The sequence below is a fragment of the Fopius arisanus genome, unplaced genomic scaffold (genome assembly GCF_000806365.1).
Source record: "Fopius arisanus strain USDA-PBARC FA_bdor unplaced genomic scaffold, ASM80636v1 scaffold00057, whole genome shotgun sequence".
In the NCBI taxonomy this organism is placed as follows: domain Eukaryota; kingdom Metazoa; phylum Arthropoda; class Insecta; order Hymenoptera; family Braconidae; genus Fopius; species Fopius arisanus.
This window is the reverse complement of record NW_011887796.1, coordinates 694,085-714,670: the sequence shown is the minus strand read 5'-3', so window position 1 is coordinate 714,670 and position 20,586 is coordinate 694,085. Positions and strand designations below refer to the sequence as shown.

Genomic DNA, 20,586 nt, shown 5'->3' with positions numbered 1-20,586 from the left:
ATCGACGACACGTGCGAATTAGCGAGGTCCGATGGCCTTTGACACGGCAGTTGGCGGGAATGCGATAACTTGTACCCGTCAACGATTCACTTGATCGTTTAAAAATGATTCTCCAATGACTCCTGAAAAATTAGGTAAATCACGTGATTAAAGAGTGTCACATCAAGTCTGAGATTCGGAAGTTCGTCGTTGGAGATGAATTCGGGGTTGAGATTGTCTGCGATATTTTATGTAATTTTGGTGGTCGCCAATTTGATTGGCACCAACGGCTTTGTCTAGTCACCTGTCATCGCGGTAGTATGACCCCTGTCATCTGCATGTTCCTCGCACCTTGTGAGTTTAATTAGCGCGGAATTAAAGTACGGTATAAGTTTAACGTCGTAGCTTTCCAACATTACGCGTCTGAAGAATCGACGACATTCACTGGATCCATCACGGCAACCACTATCTCCCTATAATATAAAAAATAGTTAATGTAATAGTTGTAACGCAATGTCTGGAGGTGTGTCACGGATTGGTGTAGTTTTACGCAGGCGTAATTATGGATGGCAGGAGATTTGAAAATTTATTCACCGGATTTTGATTTTGGGGCGATTCGGGGATGATTCTCCTAAAAATAATGACCTCAGATCGAATCATGGGCCAACTGGGTCAAGAAATACCCGAGACCTTCCCAAATATAGTCTGACATCTGCACAATTAACTGTCCCAGTGACAAGATGAAGTTGAACTTCTGTCAGCTACATGCTCACCGCATCACCAGATACGCACGGTTTCACCACTAAATCTGATGATTCCTGGGTAGATTCAACGCAGGGCCAATTCTGCAAATTAGGTCGATCACATTTTACCAAAAATTATAATTACAACAACTAATCATTAACAAATATAATTAAAAATTTCAATTGAATGAAAAAATTTCGAAATATCGCTTGTTCCCCGTAGAAAAAATACTTCCTAAAATAATTCCAAAATAAATAGAAAAAATCTAAAACCTTAGATTTTCATCTGCCCATTAAAACCATCAGTACCATCAATTCATTGTCTTAAATAATTCACCAAATGCACTGAAGCATCTCTTGGCAATTGCCGATGGCTCCCCCCGGCACTTACCGGTGAAATATTCAGGAAAAACGTAGAAAATTCGCATTCATCATGTCGAAATGCGTGATAGCTAAAATAGAAGTCTCGAAGGATGATCCCGAGGTCAACATCTAGCGCATCGGAAGTTGGATCTCCACCTACCATGACCGGGTGTATTATTTCCGTTTGATAAATCATCCCCTGCTAGACTTTCCCATTCGCCACTTAACCGAAATCCCGTGGATTTATGTTTTCCCTTGATTTTCTCGAATTTTTGCCTGCCCCCGGCCGATTCGCCTCGTCTGGGTGCTACTGACTTACATAATAGAGGTGTTTTAATAAGCTAGAGCTTCACGTGGATGAGTCGTGCCAAGGATGCGGGTCTATAGTTTTAAAACACAGTTGCCACGGAGTTAACAGAAATAGAGGGTATTGTAGCATTTTCTGGTGGTAAAAACCCACACACTCGTGTCAGATAGACTCGAGTTTTGAGTAATTTTCTAGGTAGTGGCCTCTTTAAATAATTTGCGCCCGGATCGCGATGAAAAAGTCCGACAATTCTCCCTCAATCATCGGTTTATCAATTTTTCCGCAATTTTTCATCATAGACACAACCACCTGTTGCTTTTGAATCTTTTTAATCTTCAGAACCATCGGTTGATTGACCTTCAATTGTTAATAAATTTGCAGGGCAATACCTCATCGAGAAATTAATGTAACGAGTTTTAAAATATCCCCTACTCCCTGAAGAAGATCCCAAAATACCGGACCTCAACTCCCAGTTAGTTTTGTACAATTACCCCCCAGCCGAGAGCCTTTATTTTCAATACCCCAGTGCTCAACTGCGAACTCTTGGGGATTTAGCCGCCAAATCGGATATTACCGCCAGAAACCCAATGAAAATTACTTGTTCACGAGCGAGTTAATGCACTTGTGTGTATGTGGCACCTGTCGCACGTTTTCCCCGGGTGAAAACCAATGAAAATAGACTTATCTTGTTCTCTAGGTCATCGCATCATCAATTTTTACGCAATTCAATTCTATCATTTCGCAGAACTCCAATAAAAATATTTCAGAACGTTTTTAATGTTCCTGATGAAAACGATAAAATTCTTGCCGGCTCTAGCAATCATTATTTTCTTGTTCGAATTTAAAAGAAAAAATCAATTCACGCAAAGTCGGTCGGACTGACCTTTGGCAGTTGAATTCCCCGACAATGCACTCCACATGAAAGGAAAAGCCACCTGCCCCGGTGGACATCAGAGATGGTCCCACCGAAATCGCCCACACGAAAATTTCAGAGTTTATTTCTAGGACTTGTAGCCTTGGGTAGTGGCCAGAGAAAACTTTTGAAATATCGAGGAACTTGGGGCGCACTGCTACTACTTCTTACCCTTGGCTGAGTTTGCTCATGTCCCGGTGACACTGGAGATGCTGGGCAAAATATTCACTCAACAATAATGCAATTCCTATCATCAGAAAACAAAAATCACCAACTAACCCATCGCAGCTGATTCTTGATCCTGCGGAGGGACCTCCCAGTTGTTCGACTTCGAGATTGAAAAATTGATTAATCTTAGACTCCCATTTAGCAAGACGAAGACATGACGTGTCTGACGTCAACGTGCATCTGAAAAATTTTCGCCAACAACGTCATCCTTGAGACGAGACTCATCTCGTCATAGTGGCTGGTGAGGCCTACGCTCTAGGCCAGGGGCTAGGCTAGTCTATTTTCACCGAAACAGCTTATGAACCGAAAATAGTACTTGCCCACCTCTTCATTAGCTTCAAAACCCGTTAAATTACATATTTTTTCACTCCCTAAGTTGACGATCGACGGAAATTCATTTCCTACTCGAATAAAACGTGTGGCTGATTTGTTGTTATCAACCCAGTGAATAGCCATGTCTGTAAAGGCTCGAAGTGCTAATTATATTAACTAAGGGTCGTGGGTTCAAGCCCAACATGTCACGATTTTTCACACTCTCCTCGATTGCTGGATATAGTCCGTGTGAAATTATGCAATAATTTCAAAAACTTTTTTTTTTTCAAAAATGTTGTGCCTTCCGCAACAATCGCCTCCGAGGTTATCACCTGAAATAACATGGATTCTATTTTAAAAAATTGTAAGACGTCATTGGTATTGTTCACAGAGGAAAAAATCGAGACAGTTTGTTTTTTTTTGTATTTTCTTTATTTTTACGTCACCGGCGGCTTTTGAACAGCACGATGAATCAGCATCGCCAGCATACTGCCAGAAACCACCAATGTCCCCCTGAAATCATAAGTATTGATAAATCAGGTGAATAAAAAAACGAGAGTTTAGAGTTTTAGGGGATTTGATTCTGGCAGAGACTGAGATATCGGCCTTGAGTAAATCTTAGTGACGATTTTGGCTCTAATTAGAGAATCCCAGTCTAGGTGTATGTGCCAGAAAATACAGACGACCAATTAAGTTGACGAATCCCCAATTAAAGTGCTAAATGGTTTAATAAATTCATCTGGCTGTTTCGCTCACCAGAGGAGGGATCTCACAGTTGGTGAGTGCTTCAGGAAGTTATAAGGGACCGCCTCGTAATCCTTGGTCTTCTGGAAATGCTGGATAATTTCCCTAGCCCTGGAAACAAAAATTTTCACTTGAATTCTGTTTTGTGATTTTCGCAGGAAATTAAGAGCAGAATATGTCAAATGATTGGAAGTTCCACGATTAACGTTAAAGTGTCGGAGAGACTTAAAAATGTCAGAATGACATGAAAAGATAATGTCTCATGAAAAATAAAAATGAAACAATTTCCCGGGTCTTTAATCCTGAAATAACTCGAGGTGAACGACCACTCCCCTAATTTCTCGAGATATTTTTCTCTCCATCTTCTATGAAGTCATGCACTCGATAACTTCCGCATCATCTTGATGAATCCTCACTAAATGGTAACCAATTGAATCGGGTTTATTTGTTCTACAAGTTTAAATCCTCTTAAAACGATTCTCGCCCATTTCGGATGAAAAATCATCGTCTGCTTGGCTCCGGCATTTGGGACTCTGCCAGAGATGATTTATAGCTCATCTACTCTTGATTTTTACGCAGAAAAACAATAATTTTCTGTCAGAATTGAGAATACATTTTTTTCCACTAAATTTAAAAGAAATTTATCTTGAGCATTTCGTCACGTTAAATAATTCTAATGATTTTTCTATTGATTTTTTAATCTCTCTGACGTGCATTCCCCAATTCTCTTCTTAAAAATCATCGAAAAACATTGGAAAATGTAATAATACCCAAGGATGTCCGAATTTAGCCTCAAATAAATGATCCCCGGGCAATCGACGATCAAGAATGCATAGTGTCTCCTTAATCCAACTTTGTGGTCAAATCTCTTTCGTTCTGTTCATGTCGAATTTTATGAGACATCGCTCTGGCAATTTTCCCATTTTACCTCTCGTCGTTTAGGAGATTTTAAATTCTTTGTCGAGCTGTTTACAACCAAATCTGACAGTTTCGTAATTAATCAGCTTATCCCTCCGTTTCTAATGCGCTTTTCCACGAATGTATTATCTCAGAAAAATTGCGAGATAGAAAAATCGCCGCGAGGAACATTTCTCACGCGATTGTATCGATTTTTCTTTCGAGATATCAAAAACACCTCGAGGGGTTGGACAGCTAAATACATCGTGTTGTGTTTTCCAGCGCGAATTTTCGGAGACCGACGGTATTCTGAGAATCGTAAAATAGGATTTTGATTTATGAGGGAATTATTTACTTTCGGAGTATTCCTACACCCTTTCCACAGTTGATCCTTTCTGAAATCGCTATTAGCTGAACGATTAAATTTCATTTTGTTCAATTTAGAACGAACACTGTTGAGGATTTAATCTAATAAATAATTCCATAAATGCAATTTGTGAAATGTAATTTTTTATAGTAAATGGAAGAAAATGAATTGAATTTTAGAGCTGTTTTGTGGGAGAATAGGATATTTGGGGAACCACAGAATCGCTGATTTTGATTTACGACTTCTTCTCATCTTATTAAAACGATCAAAGTGAGAAAAAATGGAAATTCTAGAGCATTTTGGACCGCTTGTATTATGTTAACCCAAATGTCACCGGGTGTGAAACAGAGAGGGAGAATAACGCGTGTTACTTGTCACTGGTGTAAAAAAATATGCCACAAGTGACGACAGGTCGCTCGTTCCCCTCGTGTTTTCATTTCTAAATTAAATTTTGCATTGATAAATAGAGGACTCACGTTCGCCAGTTGGGTGCAGCCACCAGGACACTTCTTGGTGATTGAACCTGGACATCGCAGTGATCGAAGGATGACAGAGCCCTCATGATCTGAATTTACCAGCAATTTCCATTTTATTGAGAAATCGACAAAAGATTTATTCTGCAGTTTTCGGAATGAATTGATGAATAAGAAAATTGTAATTACCTCATCAGTGCTGATGGATTTTAAATGCAGAGCTGTGATGTTTAATCGGGGGGGTCTCCTTGAGGGGGGGTCCGGCCCATCAAGGCTCTGGATAAATAATCCTGAGTCAATTGCAAAAATTAAAATTTCTCTATTGAATTTAAAATTACCAGATAGGAGAGATCTGCTCGGATCAGATTGACGCAGTTGACGTGGGACTTCAGGCTTGACATCATCTCGACATGACTCAACTCTCGAGTAGTTCCACAACTAAAATAATTATCTCATATATTGATTTCTTTCCAAAGAATTGGTGAAATATTTTTGATTTTTTTTTGTTATTATCGATGTAAAAATTTGTATACTCACCTTTTGTGTGGATTACAGAAAACGTGAGCCATTTTTATAAAACAATAGCCGGTGTAGTATGAATCCCATCCAGCGTCGTGATATGCCTCAGTATCTGAAAAGAAAATTTAAATTTATATTTAAAATCACAGAAATGAATTTCCTATTCGTATAAAACATTGGGAATTGATGTCTAATTTAAATGGAGTCGAAAAAAAATTCAAAGTGCTCTTATTCTTTTGTAAAATGTGTCCAGTATTTTTTCTTTAATTTACCAGTCGTTGTTTCATCAGGAAATTCGATGTTCGGTGAGTTCCAGGTCAAAAGTCTTCCATCACCATTTTTGAAGAACCGGTAAAGCTCCTCGAGGATGTTAGACCTTCCCTTATCTGAATAAATCGATCAACAAAATTAAAAACAAATTCATAAAAATGAGTAATTGATTCCACAAAAATGAATTTTTTCAAATAATACAAACACACCACCTCCTTTTTTCCTATTCCCCTGGCCCTCCTGCCCCTTGGAGTCCAGGATTTTCCTCATCTCGTAACTGAGGAATTTAGTATCGTACACAGTAGGCATCAACTCATGGATTTCCCTCTTGAACTTCTGATAACTCGTGGGCAAATCCTTGTAAAACTGTTTGTACATGAACATGAGATCGAGGAGAATATTGTGCCCGACGATGGGTTTTTTCAGATCGCAAAGCAGTTGAAAGACTCTGGTGAAGCCCAGAATGTACTCCAGGAGCTGCTCTTCAAAGAAATTCTGATTTCCCTCTTCCAGAATTTTTCGTGTCTCTGCATCAACTTTTATGACGAAAATCGTCTGACCCTTCTGCTCGGTCCAGACTCCCTTGAAAGACTTCCTGAGCTGCCTCTGGAGACAGCATAGCTGTACGAAATCGTCGCATTCAATTTCCATGGATTTTTCGGATAGGGGAGAGTCTTTCAGCCACTCCGTGACATTTTTTATCGACTTCACAAATTTATTTTCTTCCTCCAAGGTGCGAAAGGCTCCCATATTGCTCATATAATCATTGACCTTGAGTAGGGACTGCATTTTTGATAGCTCTGACTGGTTTAAGTAAGAAATACCTCCATTCACCAACTGAAATTTCGAAAATATTTACAATTTCTTACAATTGACTTTGCACTTTCATCAGTTTTATAAAAATACCTCCAAAACCACAGAAGATACTGAATATCATTGTGTTAATTAAATTAAATTATAAGTTAAATGATTTTTGCCTTATTCCAATCGAAATTATGCCTTCGTAAGAAATTCATTGATGTCTTCTCCCATTGGAAATTTTGATTACTTCCATGTAATAATGATCTTGAGAGTAAATAAAATCTGAAAGGCTCTGCGATGTATTTATTCTGCTGTTGGACTTTTGTAAAAGCTGTCAGACCTATTTGAATGGCAGTGTATGGAGCTATGTTATTCCTCTGTTTCTCGTACCTCTCCTGGACTGTATCAAACAATCTGAAAATCAACAATTGAAATTAATTCACAAAAGAAAAAACGTAAACTACTGCCGTTAGTAAATACATGGAAATTCAAATTGCTTCTTTGAATTTTGCAAGTATCTGGTTAATGAGTGGTTCTAATGAAAAATTGTCTCATAAACTTTTTTTCGAGTATGAAATTCTTTGCAAAAATGGTTCAGCAGTGTTTTTACGTGGGAATCAGTGTTCTCGAGATATTCGAGTGTTTATTGAGAATAGATAATTGAGTTTTTGGAATTAAATTTTTCGGATTTTTTTTTCCACTTTTTTGGGCTATTTTTGAATTTATTGGAATACTGACGTGAGCTCTGGAACATTTTCACTGTCAATCCCCGAGAATTCAGCGTCAACAGCTATAAACGACGCATTTTTCAATGTATACTCTATTTTGGGATAAGAATTCATAAAGTTGTCGTCCAGAATTTCATTCATTCTGATAATTTATCGCTCCACGAGGCGTGAATATATTTATAATGTGAAAAATAGAGGCTTCTGGATTTGTTTTGGTTAGGAAAAAGGTTAGGATGGTCTTGGTCACGCCTGACTCATAGAAAAAACCCCATAAAACCAAAAAATGTTCACTCTTCCCAGAAAAAAATCTACAAAATCAAGAATGACTCCGAAAATGGTAATTAATCTTGAGGAAATCAGTAATTATTATTCCGAAAAAATCTGAGCACATGCAAAACAGCTCAGTCTCTCGATCGTCTGCACATGCGTCCCATAATTTCAAATTAACAATAAAAAATAAAAACAATTTAAACACACTTTCGCGCATATCTCGATACCCAAGAGAGATAGCCTATCGCTGATAATGACCTTTTTTGTAGTTGAAGAAATTTCCTATGAAAAATGTTATGACAGATTTTTCGACATTTGTGACCATTTTAGAGATATTCTTGAAAAACCATCAATTACAACTCCGCAATGTCCGTGACTTTGAGGAAAGAAAATCGAGGGAGAAATTGAGATACAAAAAAACACAAAAAATAATCCTTAACTGCATTTTTCTATTACAAATACCGATTACAATCTATGTAAGCGTTATTACAACATAACGATTGACTTCACGTTGAAATCACGATAACAAATTTTTTCTAAACATTTATTTCATCTCATAGAATTGTAAAATATTCTCCCTTCCCTTGCGCTTTGATTAAACTATCGATTAATGTTAATTATTGTTCAGTTAGTTCGTTCACTTAATATACATGTACATTAAAATAAACTAGAAATGATCATTGTATCTACACAATGCCAGTGATGAACTGAAATAAAGAGAACTTCAAAATAAATTTCGCACAGAATGCGCTTTGAATATTTCATCTGAAATCGAACAAACTAAATGATTATATTCACCAAAGAAGAGATGAAACGTAAAAAAATTGTCGATTTTACAATTTTGTAGGAATGCAATTATCTCGGTAATTACTGGATTTAGGGAAAATTCAACTCTACCCGATCCACCACTTCCCTGATGAATTAATTATTATCTAATTGTTCATTATATACAGAATAAAAATTTGTTTCGTTTATCTAGGTACCTGGAGCCATTGGAGCTCCACCAGCCCTCGATCACAATTAATACAAATATTATAAAATTTGTATAGAATAAAAATATTCAACTCCAGACATCGCTCGAGTAACGCTTCTGTGAGTCCATTTTCTTTATATAATTGGTCGCCTCCATTTCTGTCATCTTGCCCTTTTCCTGGACGACTTTAAGAAGAATATTGTGCACGTCGCGTGCCATGTTGCGAGCATCCCTAAAAAAAATGTTTTTATAATCAAATCCGATTTTTTTATGATCGAGAAGAATTTTTTCATGAAAAAAATTAACGGTAAGCCGAGAGAATAGCACGTGAAATTCAAATAAAAGATTGATAAAAAATTCTTGTACTTACCCACAAATGTAGACATGTCCATTCTTGGCCCCAATGACATCCCATATCTCATCCATATTCTTCTCCAGAAGATGAGTAACATAGACCTTCTTGTCCTGCTCCCTGCTGAAGGCAGTGTGAAGCTTGAGAGTTCCACTCTTCACGTACTCCTCAAGTTCCTGGTGATACAAAAAGTCCTCTTCCCTCCTTCTGCATCCAAAATAGAGAATAGTGTCCCCCACGTCTTTTCCATCCTTTCTGGCCAGATCCCTCTCCTGTATGAAACCCCTGAATGGTGCAATACCAGTGCCAGGACCAACCATGATGATGGGTGTGATGAGCCTGGAGGGGAGTCTGAACTGGCTCTTCCTCACAAAAATTGGTACAGTGCTGGGGGGATCTGTCGGGTGTTTTTCCTTCAGCCAAGTTGTCGTCACACCCTTGTTGACTCTTCCTGTGGGAGTTTTGTACTCCACCACGACAGCTGTGATGTGAATCGACGTGGGGAACATCTTCGAAGACGACGAGATCGAGTAGTACCTGCACTGGAGCCTTGGGAGGAGCTCGCAGAGATGATCGAGAGCGGGTTTCAGGCTCTTTATGTCCTCGAGGATGTGAACGATGTTTCTGTTGTCGTTGACGATCCAATCGGAGTATAGGGCCTTCCCCTCGGCAGTCGTCGAGGCCATGAGCTTGAGCCTCTCCTTGTCCTCGGGCTCCGAGCAGTACTCTGCGAGCTCCTTCAGGACGTGAGTCCTCGGATTACCTGTAATGTCTAGGTAGTGGGTCAGGGCTGTTCTGTAGCTGCAGGGGCAGGGGAATGGATGTTTTTTCGTCGACTCCTCGTCGGTGTTCGTCAGGGTTATCACTGTGTCAAGGTCGACACCGCATTTTTCCCCGATTTTTGCCACAAGATCGGAGCTGTTCACTGGGTAAACTGCCACGTGGTCACCCGCATCATAACGCATTTTAGAGCCCTCGATGTCAAATTCTATGTGCATGCAGGAACGCTCTGATGAAGGCCCGTGAAGCTCCCGATTTACCTTCACCGGGGCCAAGTACGGGTTCTTCGCGTCGTAGGGTCTGAAAGGAAAATCAATTAGTCAAGCAGATTTGTAGAAAAATGGTTGGCTGAGTATCTTGGCTGTATCTCCGGAAGGATGCGGCGGACAGGGAAATTTATAGGACGTTTTTCGTTGGAAATTAAATTCTCTAGAAATAATGTAAAGTGACTTTTCCTTGTAAAACCACTCCTTCCGGTGATATTCGAAGAATCTTCAAGACTTTTGTTTTTAAGTGTTTTTTTTTAATTGTTATTTGTTACATACGGCCTCTGAGTCTTCAGGGAATGAAGTCTTGCGATTTCTCCGGTGTAGATCCTCTCGGCAGGCATCTCCAGGTGTTCGGTGAGTTTGTATTGCCGGATGCTGACGTCTTCTCCAGCTCCTTCGATACCGAAAAATTCGCAGACTGCTGGCCAGAACTTGTCCTTCCACGTGATGAAGTCGTCCTCGATGCTGTTGTCATGAAAAACCAAGTCAATGAAAAATCATAATTAAGGGGATGGGGAAGAAAAGAAAAAAAAATTACTTTGCGTCGTCATCCCCTAGGCCCAGCTCGTGGACTCTAGTTGCACCCAATTGCTCCAGGCGATGATCCACGTAAATGGCGACTTCATTGTAATGCTCGTAAGTCTTATTACCGAGTCCAAACACCTAAAATAATCAACAATAAAAAATAATTAATAAACAAATCCAGCTACAGGCCAGAAAGCACCAATCGACTTCCCCCGCCCCACAGGAGTCAATTTATGTCGTCTTTTACTGGGTTTAGAGAAAAATGTTAGAGGACGATCTTGTAGAAAATTTAAATTCCAAACAGAAATGTTATATCACTTTTTGACGTAAAGTCACTCGTTACGGAGATATTTAACGAAGAAGAAACCCCCGAATTTACCTCCCGCAAATCAATTCTGCTCACTTTATCAACTTAATTCGCAATTATCTCGACAACGAGTGATTAAAATAAAAAAAGTGAAAAAAATATTTCCATCCAAAATTTAAATCCCTACAAAAAAGTTTCATGGCATTTTTCCCTGACACCGAGCATTGTCGAGATAATCGGGCAGTAGCAGAAAAGAATTCTAAAAAAAAACTTGACAATTTTGAGGTAAACCAATTAAAAATAATGATAAACAAAAAAAACCACGGACTTTGACCCGAGTTGATAATAACGCGGATTGAACCATGAAAGAGACATTATTCTGAAGACCTAATCAAAATTCCCAAGGCAAAGTCCAATTTTCATTTTTATCTGCGGCATTGGCACTAGTAATTGTCATAATTATTGCTATAATAATTACTATAACTGATAAAATAATTAACAATTTCGAACGAACATTCGTCGGCAAATTTAGTGCGAAATATTTCCGCACGATTCGAGCGCTCCCAAGGGTCGGAAAACTCCACGCGATTTTCCCTAGACTTTTCAATCCATTCATCCTTTCTAATAATGCAGAGACACTGGGAAGTTTTTTTTATTATTATCAATGAACTACTGATCGCCTGCGATCGATACACTATCGATTGAATCAAAAACGATGGGAAAACGTTCTGATTATCCGGAGTGACACGTGCGCCTCGGACGTGAGCGTTATGTAACTACTGTGACGTCATGATTTTTTTTCTATCAATGGACGACTCATTCGTCGTTTTCAATCCAGATTGTTCCACAGGAAAAAGGGCTATTCCTTGCTCTGGGGTGAAATCAGCAATTAAAAACCATTGCATTCTTACTTAAAAAAAAGTTTTGACAAATGATTTTTCTGAAAAGCATCAATTCCAATTTTTTAATTTTTTTTCGACGATTTTTTATTAGCAATTGAACAACTTTTATCAGAAATATTCCTATATTCCTTCAACATTTTCGTGCCGAATCGATAATTTTCGAGATAAGTCGATAATTCTAAGAAAGGGTAAATTTGCGTTGGCCGTTGAATTCGAATAAAATATTATAAATTTCTGTTGAAAATTTATAAAAAAAAACTCACCGCATAGCTTAGCCCATTGAGATCTGCATCTCCATTTTTCAACCAATCCACAAACTCCATTGCATTATCCGTGGGATCGCCCTCGCCATAAGTCGCCAGACAAAAAACCGCGAGACTATTGGGAATGGACTTGAGATTCACCAAATCTTCCTGAAAAAAAGAAATAGTTCAAAAGTATGTAAAACCAATTGTTAATTAATAATTGATAATTGATAGGTGATAATTACCATGTCACACTCTTCTGGATCAGCTACCATGCCCTTCATGCGGTACCTGACCCCTTCCTTGGCGAGTCTTCCAGCGAATTCCTCACCAGTTCCTGTCTGGCTTCCATAGAAAACTACGAGACTGCGTCCCGAGGTCTTGAGTTTTTTTATGAATGAATTTTCCGAGGGTGTGGGAACGCTGAATGTCGTCGGCTGAATGGAATACGATTTTGTCGAGGGGGTGTAATCCTCCTGTTTATTCCTCCTCATGAGGTACCATATCCCGGCCAGGAGAAGAGCCCCCAGGAGGACGATGTCCAGAGTACTGAACAGGGGCTCATCCACCAGCTCAGCCCTTTCCTCACCCAGAACTGGAGAACTCGACATTCTCACGGCCTTTGGAAGTGATGCGTCTGCAGTCTGCAAAAAAAAAATCCAGGTGATGAGAAAATTAAATTATTTAGCACAGTAACTATTCCCAAACGGGAATCTGACGAATTTCTACGGATAAGTTGAATGTTTTAATTGTGGGATCCAGTTTTTATCTCTCATCTTTTATCCTCAAGTCACTCTCAACCAATTGCTGGATCCATACCACCGGCAACAGGTTTACGTGGGTATAAAAAATATTCACTATCATCGGGAAAATATATTACGTCAACTCTCGACGCGAGACGAAGGCCAAGACGATCGCTTCGTCCACTTCCGCGTATTTAATTGTGTAAAAAATGGAAGGACGAAAGTGATTACAGACTAGCAATGCAAAAAGCAACTTCCTCCAACTTATTTTCAATTTTCATCATTTTTTTTATCGTTCGATTTGTTTTTTCAACTCAACCACGTCTCACCGAGAAAATCAGTAATCGAGAAAATTGACATTATCCCGACAGGAAGGGGTTCTAGAGGAAAATGCCAAAAGACTTTTTTTGGAGACAACGAAATTTCCAGAAAAAAAGTCCAATACAATTTTCCTCTTCAATCAATGGTTCAGCTGGAACAGTGGAATTAAATTGAAAGGGTTTGCGATGATTTATAAAATAGTTTCGATGACTAAAAAATATACTTGTAAAAATCTGAGTTAGAGGATTCGGTCTCGTCTTCAGCTGCAGGTGCCTTCCCACAGGAATGAATCACAGGCTGGGAGGGGCGAGAACCGGTATCCCGACAAAATGATTAAAAAAACTACCTGGTGTGACTAAAAAAAGTCGATATTCCAGACGCGCACTAGTCAATCCTAGCGCCTAGAATTCAAAAATCCTTCAAAACACATCTGCAACTATGATTTTGACAGACCCAATGATTTCCAAAATCATTCGCAGGATTTATTCAATAACGATTCATATCATTATTCATTTTCCCCTCATTTTTTACGTACAATTACAGTTCCAATGTTTTCCATAGTTACTTCCATTTTTTAATTTGTTTATTGTTCAGTAATCACTATCGTAATCGCATCGAATCATTATCTGTTATTATAAAATTATATCCATATCAGTATTCAGAATTACATGATAAGAAATTAATTTTGTTATTCTGTCTCACTGAGTCATTGGTCTCATAAAGATGTCATTGATGTTTGTTTTTGTTTTCGCATGAACGTCATGATCAGTCTTGTATGTATTAGTGACGCCATTGGGGTCAATTTCGAGCCCCGGGGATTAATTTTAAAATTAATTCTGATAATGTACGTCAAAGAGAAAATTAATTGGTGTCAGATAGGTTTGTTTTGAAATTTCGTTGACATCTATGTAATAGTTAGTAAAATCTATCACATAGTAATACAAATTTGATAACGATTTGATTACTTTCTGATTTGGACAAAAATTTGATAAAATCTCCCGAAATTTTTTGAAATCCGACTAATAGTTGTCGAAATCTAACGAATAGTTACTGAAATCTATCGCACAGTGAGAAAAGTTTCATAACAATTTCATTAATTTATGATGTCGATAAAAAATTGTTAAAATCTCCCAAAATTATTTGAAATTTGACTAATAGTTGTTGAAATCTAACGAATAGTTACTGAAATCTATTCCACAGTGAGAAAAGTTTGATAATGATTTCATTAATTTATGATGTCGATAAAAAATTGATAAAATCTTCCGAAATTATTTGAAATCTGACTGATAGTTGAGGAAATCTAACGAATAGTTACTGAAATCTATTCCATAGTGAGAAAAGTTTGATAATAATTTCATTAATTTATGATGTTGATAAAAAATTGATAAAATCTGCGGAAATAATTTGAAATCTGACTAATAGTTATCGAAATCTAACAAATAGTTATTGAAATCTGCCAACAACTTGACAATCCCCAAGTCCTGTCAAGTTTACGGCCAACGAGTTACGACCGTTGTGTCACCCGTGATTATTTCGTAATTACATTCTCGATGGCAATATCAGTCCGACAATTTACCCATAATTCCTTATCTCATTATTTCGGAAAACCCTCGTTAGGGACACCTCTCATTTGAATAATCTTCCACGTACAATCAAATAGTAATGACAGCTGTCGACATGACAGTTGCAAGACCTGAAATGCGAAAATTCCGAATCGCCAACTGACTTGCAAATTGGTAACTCATGAATACAATGAGAATGTGACGTTATATATGGCCATGCGGATCAGTAATTAGGAGGGAAATTAAGTTAATGGATGTGAATGAAAATCTCGGGAAATTAATTTAAAGCTGGAGAAATAAATGGAATGAATCTTGCATTGAAGAATTTTTTGACGTTGAAAATATCTCTCTGTTTTTATATATATTCACTATGGGGAGCCTTAATTATTAATGATAAGGCTCTCGCGGACTTTGGAGCTGTCTGGAATACACTAATTTGTTGTCATCGTGACTTGTCTCTTCGTATGAAATTTTCCGACAATGCACGAGTGATTCATGTTTTGGTCGAAATTGTTAATAATTATTACGCAATCGTAGTGGAATCTGAAAAAAAATCTGAAAATTCCGAAAATTAAAAAATCGGTAGTTATTAATTAAATTCTATTTCTTTCATTTTATTATGAAAAATAAACTGAAACTTAATTAAATCCGAGGAGAATAAATATCCAAAATTAATAAACAATTGGGGAACAATTTTCATTTTATTTTAATTATTATCACTCGTCGTGTATCGCATTTTTGAAATTCACTTTTGTTCCAAAATTTAACCCACAATTTTCTATTGAGGTCAGTTTCTACCCCACAATTGGGTCAGATTACTGATTACCAATGACAGTTTTCGGATTACGTAATAGATATGAGTGAGAGTGAATCGAGAAAGGAAAAAATTCCGCACGAACTTTCACTCGCGAACTGACGATTTGCAGTCGTCATTTAATTTTCCTTTTCTCCGATGAATTCGCCGACCAAATCGTAATTAACTTACCGGTAAATCCATATTGACTGTTAAATTTTCGTCCCGATAAACTGTTATGATTTGATCGAAATTGTTCAACACGATTTGTTTGGAAATTTTTATTTTGCCAATACTGTTTAATTAGTCCACAAACTCCACGAGGAGACGTACACAACTGACGATTCGATCCTAGAATTCCTTCGTAACTGAAAAATCTATCCCCCACTTATTCATCCACTCTATGAATTATCAACGTCACTCGAATCTCACGTAAACTGTCGACGAAAATAGTTGAGTCATCAACTCATGAAATCCTACCCGATACTCGCACGACAGAATGACGCGCAATCATGATTTTACCGATTTGTGAATAATTGCCTACCTATCTCGAAAAAAAATATACAAATGCATTAATATCTTCGATAATCTGAAATTTCGTAAAAATAGGATTGACGTAATAGAAAAATGATTCAATTTGACTCAGCCAATCCTGAGTTATTAATTTCCAAAAAGGAATCATCATCTGCTGTTTTTTGAAATCGATGGTTTGGAATCGAATTGCTCGATTCTTCGATATCACTGAATCCAACAGAGCGATTCGAATGATTCTAAATTCATTTTAAACCCCAGAAAACACCCTGGAATTGAAGACTTAAGTCATTTAATTTCACTCAGCCAAAATGATGAGAGGGATAATTGAATTTAACGACTGGATTTTATAGTTTGTAATGATCTTTTTTTAATGAAGGATATCTCTTGATCTATTAATCCACTGTAGATCAGTAATAGGTCGTTTCAAAGCTAGGTAAGTTTCCTAGAGATGAAGATAAGCTTTAAGTATTTTGACTCAGAGGGTCTCGAGTTATTGAAGATTCCGCCGGAACACATTATTCCAAATGAATTATCCTGAATTTTAAGTTGTCTTTTTTGCTCTGAGTAATTATTAGAAAAAAAAAATTGCAGTCATGCAAATAATTTCTCATCGCCCGATTAAATTGCAACAAAAAGTGATCTAGAATTATATCGATATCAATGCAGGCTGTCAAGATGGAAGGCTGGAGTGAATGAAAAAGTGTCATCCGTGCACGAGTATACAATGTACTCTACACGTGTGAGATTGCACATCAAGGACACAACCACTTGAATTCAAATTATCAGCCATTGGTACACTACACCGGATTTATCTGCAACTCCGTCATTATTTATTCCCGACAATTCCCACTTTAAAATCGAGAACGTGCAGAATTTCATGTCAATTGAGAAATAAACTAAATTCACCAGTTATACCGATTTATCTCGAAAATCATCGATCCAACGTGAAAACTTCTGGGGACTTTTTCTCGGTTTACTTAATTTCTGATATAAAAGGTCTTTTCGTTTTTTTTGTTAAAATTAAAGGGTTTTGAAATAATTGAATCAGTAAGGGAGTGGTAACGTAAGAGGACTTGAATTTTTAATTTTTCATAATTATCTAATTTTTAATTCTCTCGAAAGGTACCGCTCTGAGGTGATAATGATAGGGGACTTTTTTGTAGCTGCTTGAATTTCCGAGAGAAAATGTTTTTTAACATTTCCTGCTAAGATAAACCATTGCCTACATAAATCGAGATTTGAATGACGTTATAGTGATCTGTTTTTGACGGAATTGCTACTCCCTTTTTTTATTATTATTCTTCTCCCCCTTTTTGCCATTACCTTTTGATCACGTACACCGAAATAATTTGAATACTCCACTGCGAACGTGACGCCTTCGACTTCCATAAATTGAGCGATGAAAATTAATGAGAGAATATTTTCCACAATTTTGCGAATTTTCTCACCCCCGAAAAAATTGGAGTCTCTTATCCCGTCGAAGGTCATTAAACCATGACCTCGTAACCTTGATAAGCGAACATGAGAGAGGAAGATGTATCCATGATTTTTTTAATACGCGAGTCTTGCAATTCCATCTTATTGCAAATGTAACAAAACACTTTTTTTTCGTCGAGTCGCAACTAGATGTCAATCCGAAATTAATAATTTTTAACTTGAGAAATTGTAAATTAAAACGGCAATCACCTGTTCAATCATTAATTATTTATCGATTTCAATAAATTTTTGATTCGTCAATTTTCAGAAGTTTAATCGATCGGAGAATTTTTATAAATTGACAGTCGACGTAATTGTGCACTTGTTTTTAAGATTCGCTAATTTTCCGGGAGGTTTGACGTATTTATTTAAATTTGTTATTATTTTTTTTGGTAATGGAGCCCTTCGACTGGGAAAATCTCAACCAAACCGGTATTCTTGTCATCGTGGCAGTGCACGCTGTCATCTGCAGTTACCTAATCTTCAATAAAGATAAATCTACCGAAAAACAGGATTGATGGTTGACAGCTCCATAAATCATTTCCGACAATTAATTTGTTTATTCAAGTGAGAAAATTGACGAGAATAGATATCCATCAATGATACTTGAATGAAATTGAAAATGAAGATTGTTTTTCCAGTTCGCTGATTCAATTATCTCAGAAACTATTGAGTGCAGGAGGATACATCATAAGACTTTTTTTATTGAAAATTGAATTAGTTACAAAAAATTCCTTTACCGTTTGACTCCCAAGTCTATAGTTTCCGAGGTAATTGCGGAAAACCAAAAATCCGGTAATCAACAAAACCTGAAAATTCGACTCCCACTCTATAATTTCACTACCGATCGCATTATCTCAAAAGCAATTGATCGAACGATAGAATATCAAAACATCTTTTATCTTCAAAATTAAATTACCTATAAAAAATTTCTCTAACATATCCCCGTGAAACCGATACAATTCGAGATAAAGCGATGATTAAGGGAAAAATCAGTTAGTCTCAAAGTTGCACTTGTTTATAAAAATCTCACGTCAAGTTGATTCCTCACAGAATCAACTGGTGCAGATAATCATGAACGAAAATACGAGAGACGTCCTGAAGCCCCAGCCCTCCACGGATGTCTGGAAGATGTTGGGTTTTGCTTTGAAAGCCGATTGGGAGAGACCGACGTCATGCTCCGAGGAGTCAGTCGCCTCAAGACTATACAAGACATTCCTAGAATGCATACGGAAAACTCAGGTCAATGGACACTCCCTTTATCCACCGCGAAACAACTGAAAAACCCGGAAAAATCGGTTTGAAAATAGTAGGAGGTGCCACTGGGCCACGATAATCGTCTGGCGTTATACCTGCCTTGAACTCTGATCCTGAATCCATTATGCATGAGTCAAGAGGAACGGTATTCTATCCGTTTTATAAAAAATGAAAAGAATCAGACGAGGCACTCACAAAATTGTCAATTTAATATTGTGCAATCCTCATGCAACAAAAACTCCACGATGAAAATAAAACTCACAATTCCAGTAATTACTCGACGATTTTTCTGAACATTCATCCTTGGGAATCTAGAAAACTATTCGTTTTAGGAGAAAATGTCAAAAAAGATTTTTTGTGGGAAATTTAATCAGCTGTAAAAAAGCTATTTCGAGTTTTGGCGATAAATTGATAGATTTCGATAAAGAAAACGATTTTTAGGGAATTTGTAGCGAATTGGGGGATTAGTAATATGTAAATAATTATAATTTGTGATTATTGGTAATTATCCTCTGTAGAGGATAATAAATAGCTCGAATTAGTTTCTTCAGCGGTGAGTTATCAGTTCCTATTTGCTATCACCCGAGATAGCAGAATGATAATAATCTCCTGAGAAATGTGAAAATTCATAAATTTCTCAAATATTTCTTAACGATTGAACAATAATCCTCCTCAGAATTCGAACAGAAGTTTTTTCATCACAAAATAACAAGTCCTTCATCCCCAAAAATTAATCATCTCCAAAAAACTCCCCCACCCCTTTCCCACACCAACAACAATCAATCTGAATAATTAACTACAAAAACAAATTCACCGCGCGTCTTGCGCTCAAAACCCAAAAACTGAACTAAAAAATCCCAAACAAATTAATAACCCAAAAATCCCAAGAGATACATTAGCACATGAACAATTAAAAGAAGTCCCGAAAAAATTGATGGGGCACAATAAAAATGAAAAAAGGGAAGAAATAATTTCGGAAAAAATACCTTTAGACCTCGAGGGCAGTTGCGCACTATTATTAATGCAAAAGCCTCGGTATCATGTGACGATCAAGTGGACAAGCCTCCCCCTACCACCTCGATATATTGATATAGATATATCGAATAGTCGAACGCGCAGTCGCTTTTTTAGGTTTTTCCACCGCGTATTAGCACCGGGTGTTGCCGGTTCACTGATTCAAATTTAAATTGTTGTTTTCTTCAATTGGATTCTCATCGACGTGGCGCAAACAGCCTGTGGCGTTTTTTCGTTTTAATGCCTTTTTTTTATCTTTGCACTCGAGGGGAAGACGTACCTCTCGCGACCGCGGGTGAGAACCGACTGGCATCGCGCAAGGCCTCAGGATTTTCAGAAGTGCATGTGGAATTCTAGTGGGGGATCGCACGTACGCACTCCATACCATTCTTTAAAAAAGGAAAAAGACACACGACAGCTGTTTTTCTCCTGTCAATGGGGGCCTTTTGAATTGGCGCGGGTAGCGGCGCGCGGTCGCCTGCCGGGAAAATTCAAATTTTCATCGATCACAACTTTTGCAACTTTTTATATTTACTCCAGGGAAATCCCAATAAAATTCTTAAAGGAGTTGTGGAGTTATTTAAACATACGTTTTTGGCACGTGGAAAAAATATTTTGG

At 37.6% G+C, this 20,586-nt stretch overlaps 2 protein-coding genes across 5 annotated transcripts; both read right to left on the bottom strand.

Moving 5' to 3' along the window:
* Positions 1-3,274: 3,274 nt before the first annotated feature.
* On the bottom strand, positions 3,275-8,279 carry LOC105268464 (poly(A)-specific ribonuclease PARN-like domain-containing protein 1). Of its 3 annotated transcripts, none has more exons than XM_011308048.1 (10): positions 7,655-8,279; positions 7,093-7,330; positions 6,325-6,952; positions 6,118-6,231; positions 5,864-5,957; positions 5,665-5,764; positions 5,516-5,602; positions 5,330-5,418; positions 3,602-3,700; positions 3,275-3,358 (listed from the first exon to the last, which is right to left on the bottom strand). In XM_011308048.1, exons 1-10 carry the CDS (start codon positions 7,783-7,785, stop codon positions 3,283-3,285), a joined length of 1,656 nt encoding a protein of 551 aa, XP_011306350.1. In that variant the 5' UTR covers positions 7,786-8,279; the 3' UTR covers positions 3,275-3,282. The 3 variants fall into 3 exon arrangements, with proteins under 3 accessions (XP_011306350.1, XP_011306351.1, XP_011306352.1); XM_011308049.1 differs by having other exon boundaries at positions 6,328-6,952; XM_011308050.1 differs by lacking the exons at positions 3,275-3,358; positions 3,602-3,700 and having other exon boundaries at positions 5,516-5,616.
* Positions 8,280-8,343: 64 nt separating this feature from the next.
* On the bottom strand, positions 8,344-20,286 carry Cpr (Cytochrome P450 reductase). Of its 2 annotated transcripts, none has more exons than XM_011308046.1 (7): positions 19,940-20,286; positions 12,513-12,911; positions 12,286-12,435; positions 10,827-10,951; positions 10,565-10,753; positions 9,258-10,319; positions 8,344-9,119 (listed from the first exon to the last, which is right to left on the bottom strand). In XM_011308046.1, exons 2-7 carry the CDS (start codon positions 12,876-12,878, stop codon positions 8,975-8,977), a joined length of 2,037 nt encoding a protein of 678 aa, XP_011306348.1. In that variant the 5' UTR covers positions 12,879-12,911; positions 19,940-20,286; the 3' UTR covers positions 8,344-8,974. The 2 variants fall into 2 exon arrangements, with proteins under 2 accessions (XP_011306348.1, XP_011306347.1); XM_011308045.1 differs by lacking the exon at positions 19,940-20,286 and adding an exon at positions 15,879-16,047.
* Positions 20,287-20,586: the final 300 nt, after the last annotated feature.

What these genes read in the sequence shown, in the direction of transcription:
- Cpr (XM_011308045.1), bottom strand. An exon ending in TCAATGGGCTAAGCTATGCG is followed by an intron (nt 10,952 to 12,285) that starts GTGAGTTTTTTT and finishes TGATTATTTTAG; the next exon opens with GTGTTTGGACTCGGTAATAA. An exon ending in CTAGGGGATGACGACGCAAA is followed by an intron (nt 10,754 to 10,826) that starts GTAATTTTTTTT and finishes TCATGACAACAG; the next exon opens with CATCGAGGACGACTTCATCA.
- LOC105268464 (XM_011308048.1), bottom strand. Translation starts at nt 7,785, where the DNA reads ATGAATGAAATTCTGGACGACAACTTTATGAATTCTTATCCCAAAATA. An exon ending in GAAAATGTTCCAGAGCTCAC is followed by an intron (nt 7,331 to 7,654) that starts GTCAGTATTCCA and finishes GTTGATTTTCAG; the next exon opens with ATTGTTTGATACAGTCCAGG. An exon ending in ATAATTTCGATTGGAATAAG is followed by an intron (nt 6,953 to 7,092) that starts GCAAAAATCATT and finishes TCGAAATTTCAG; the next exon opens with TTGGTGAATGGAGGTATTTC.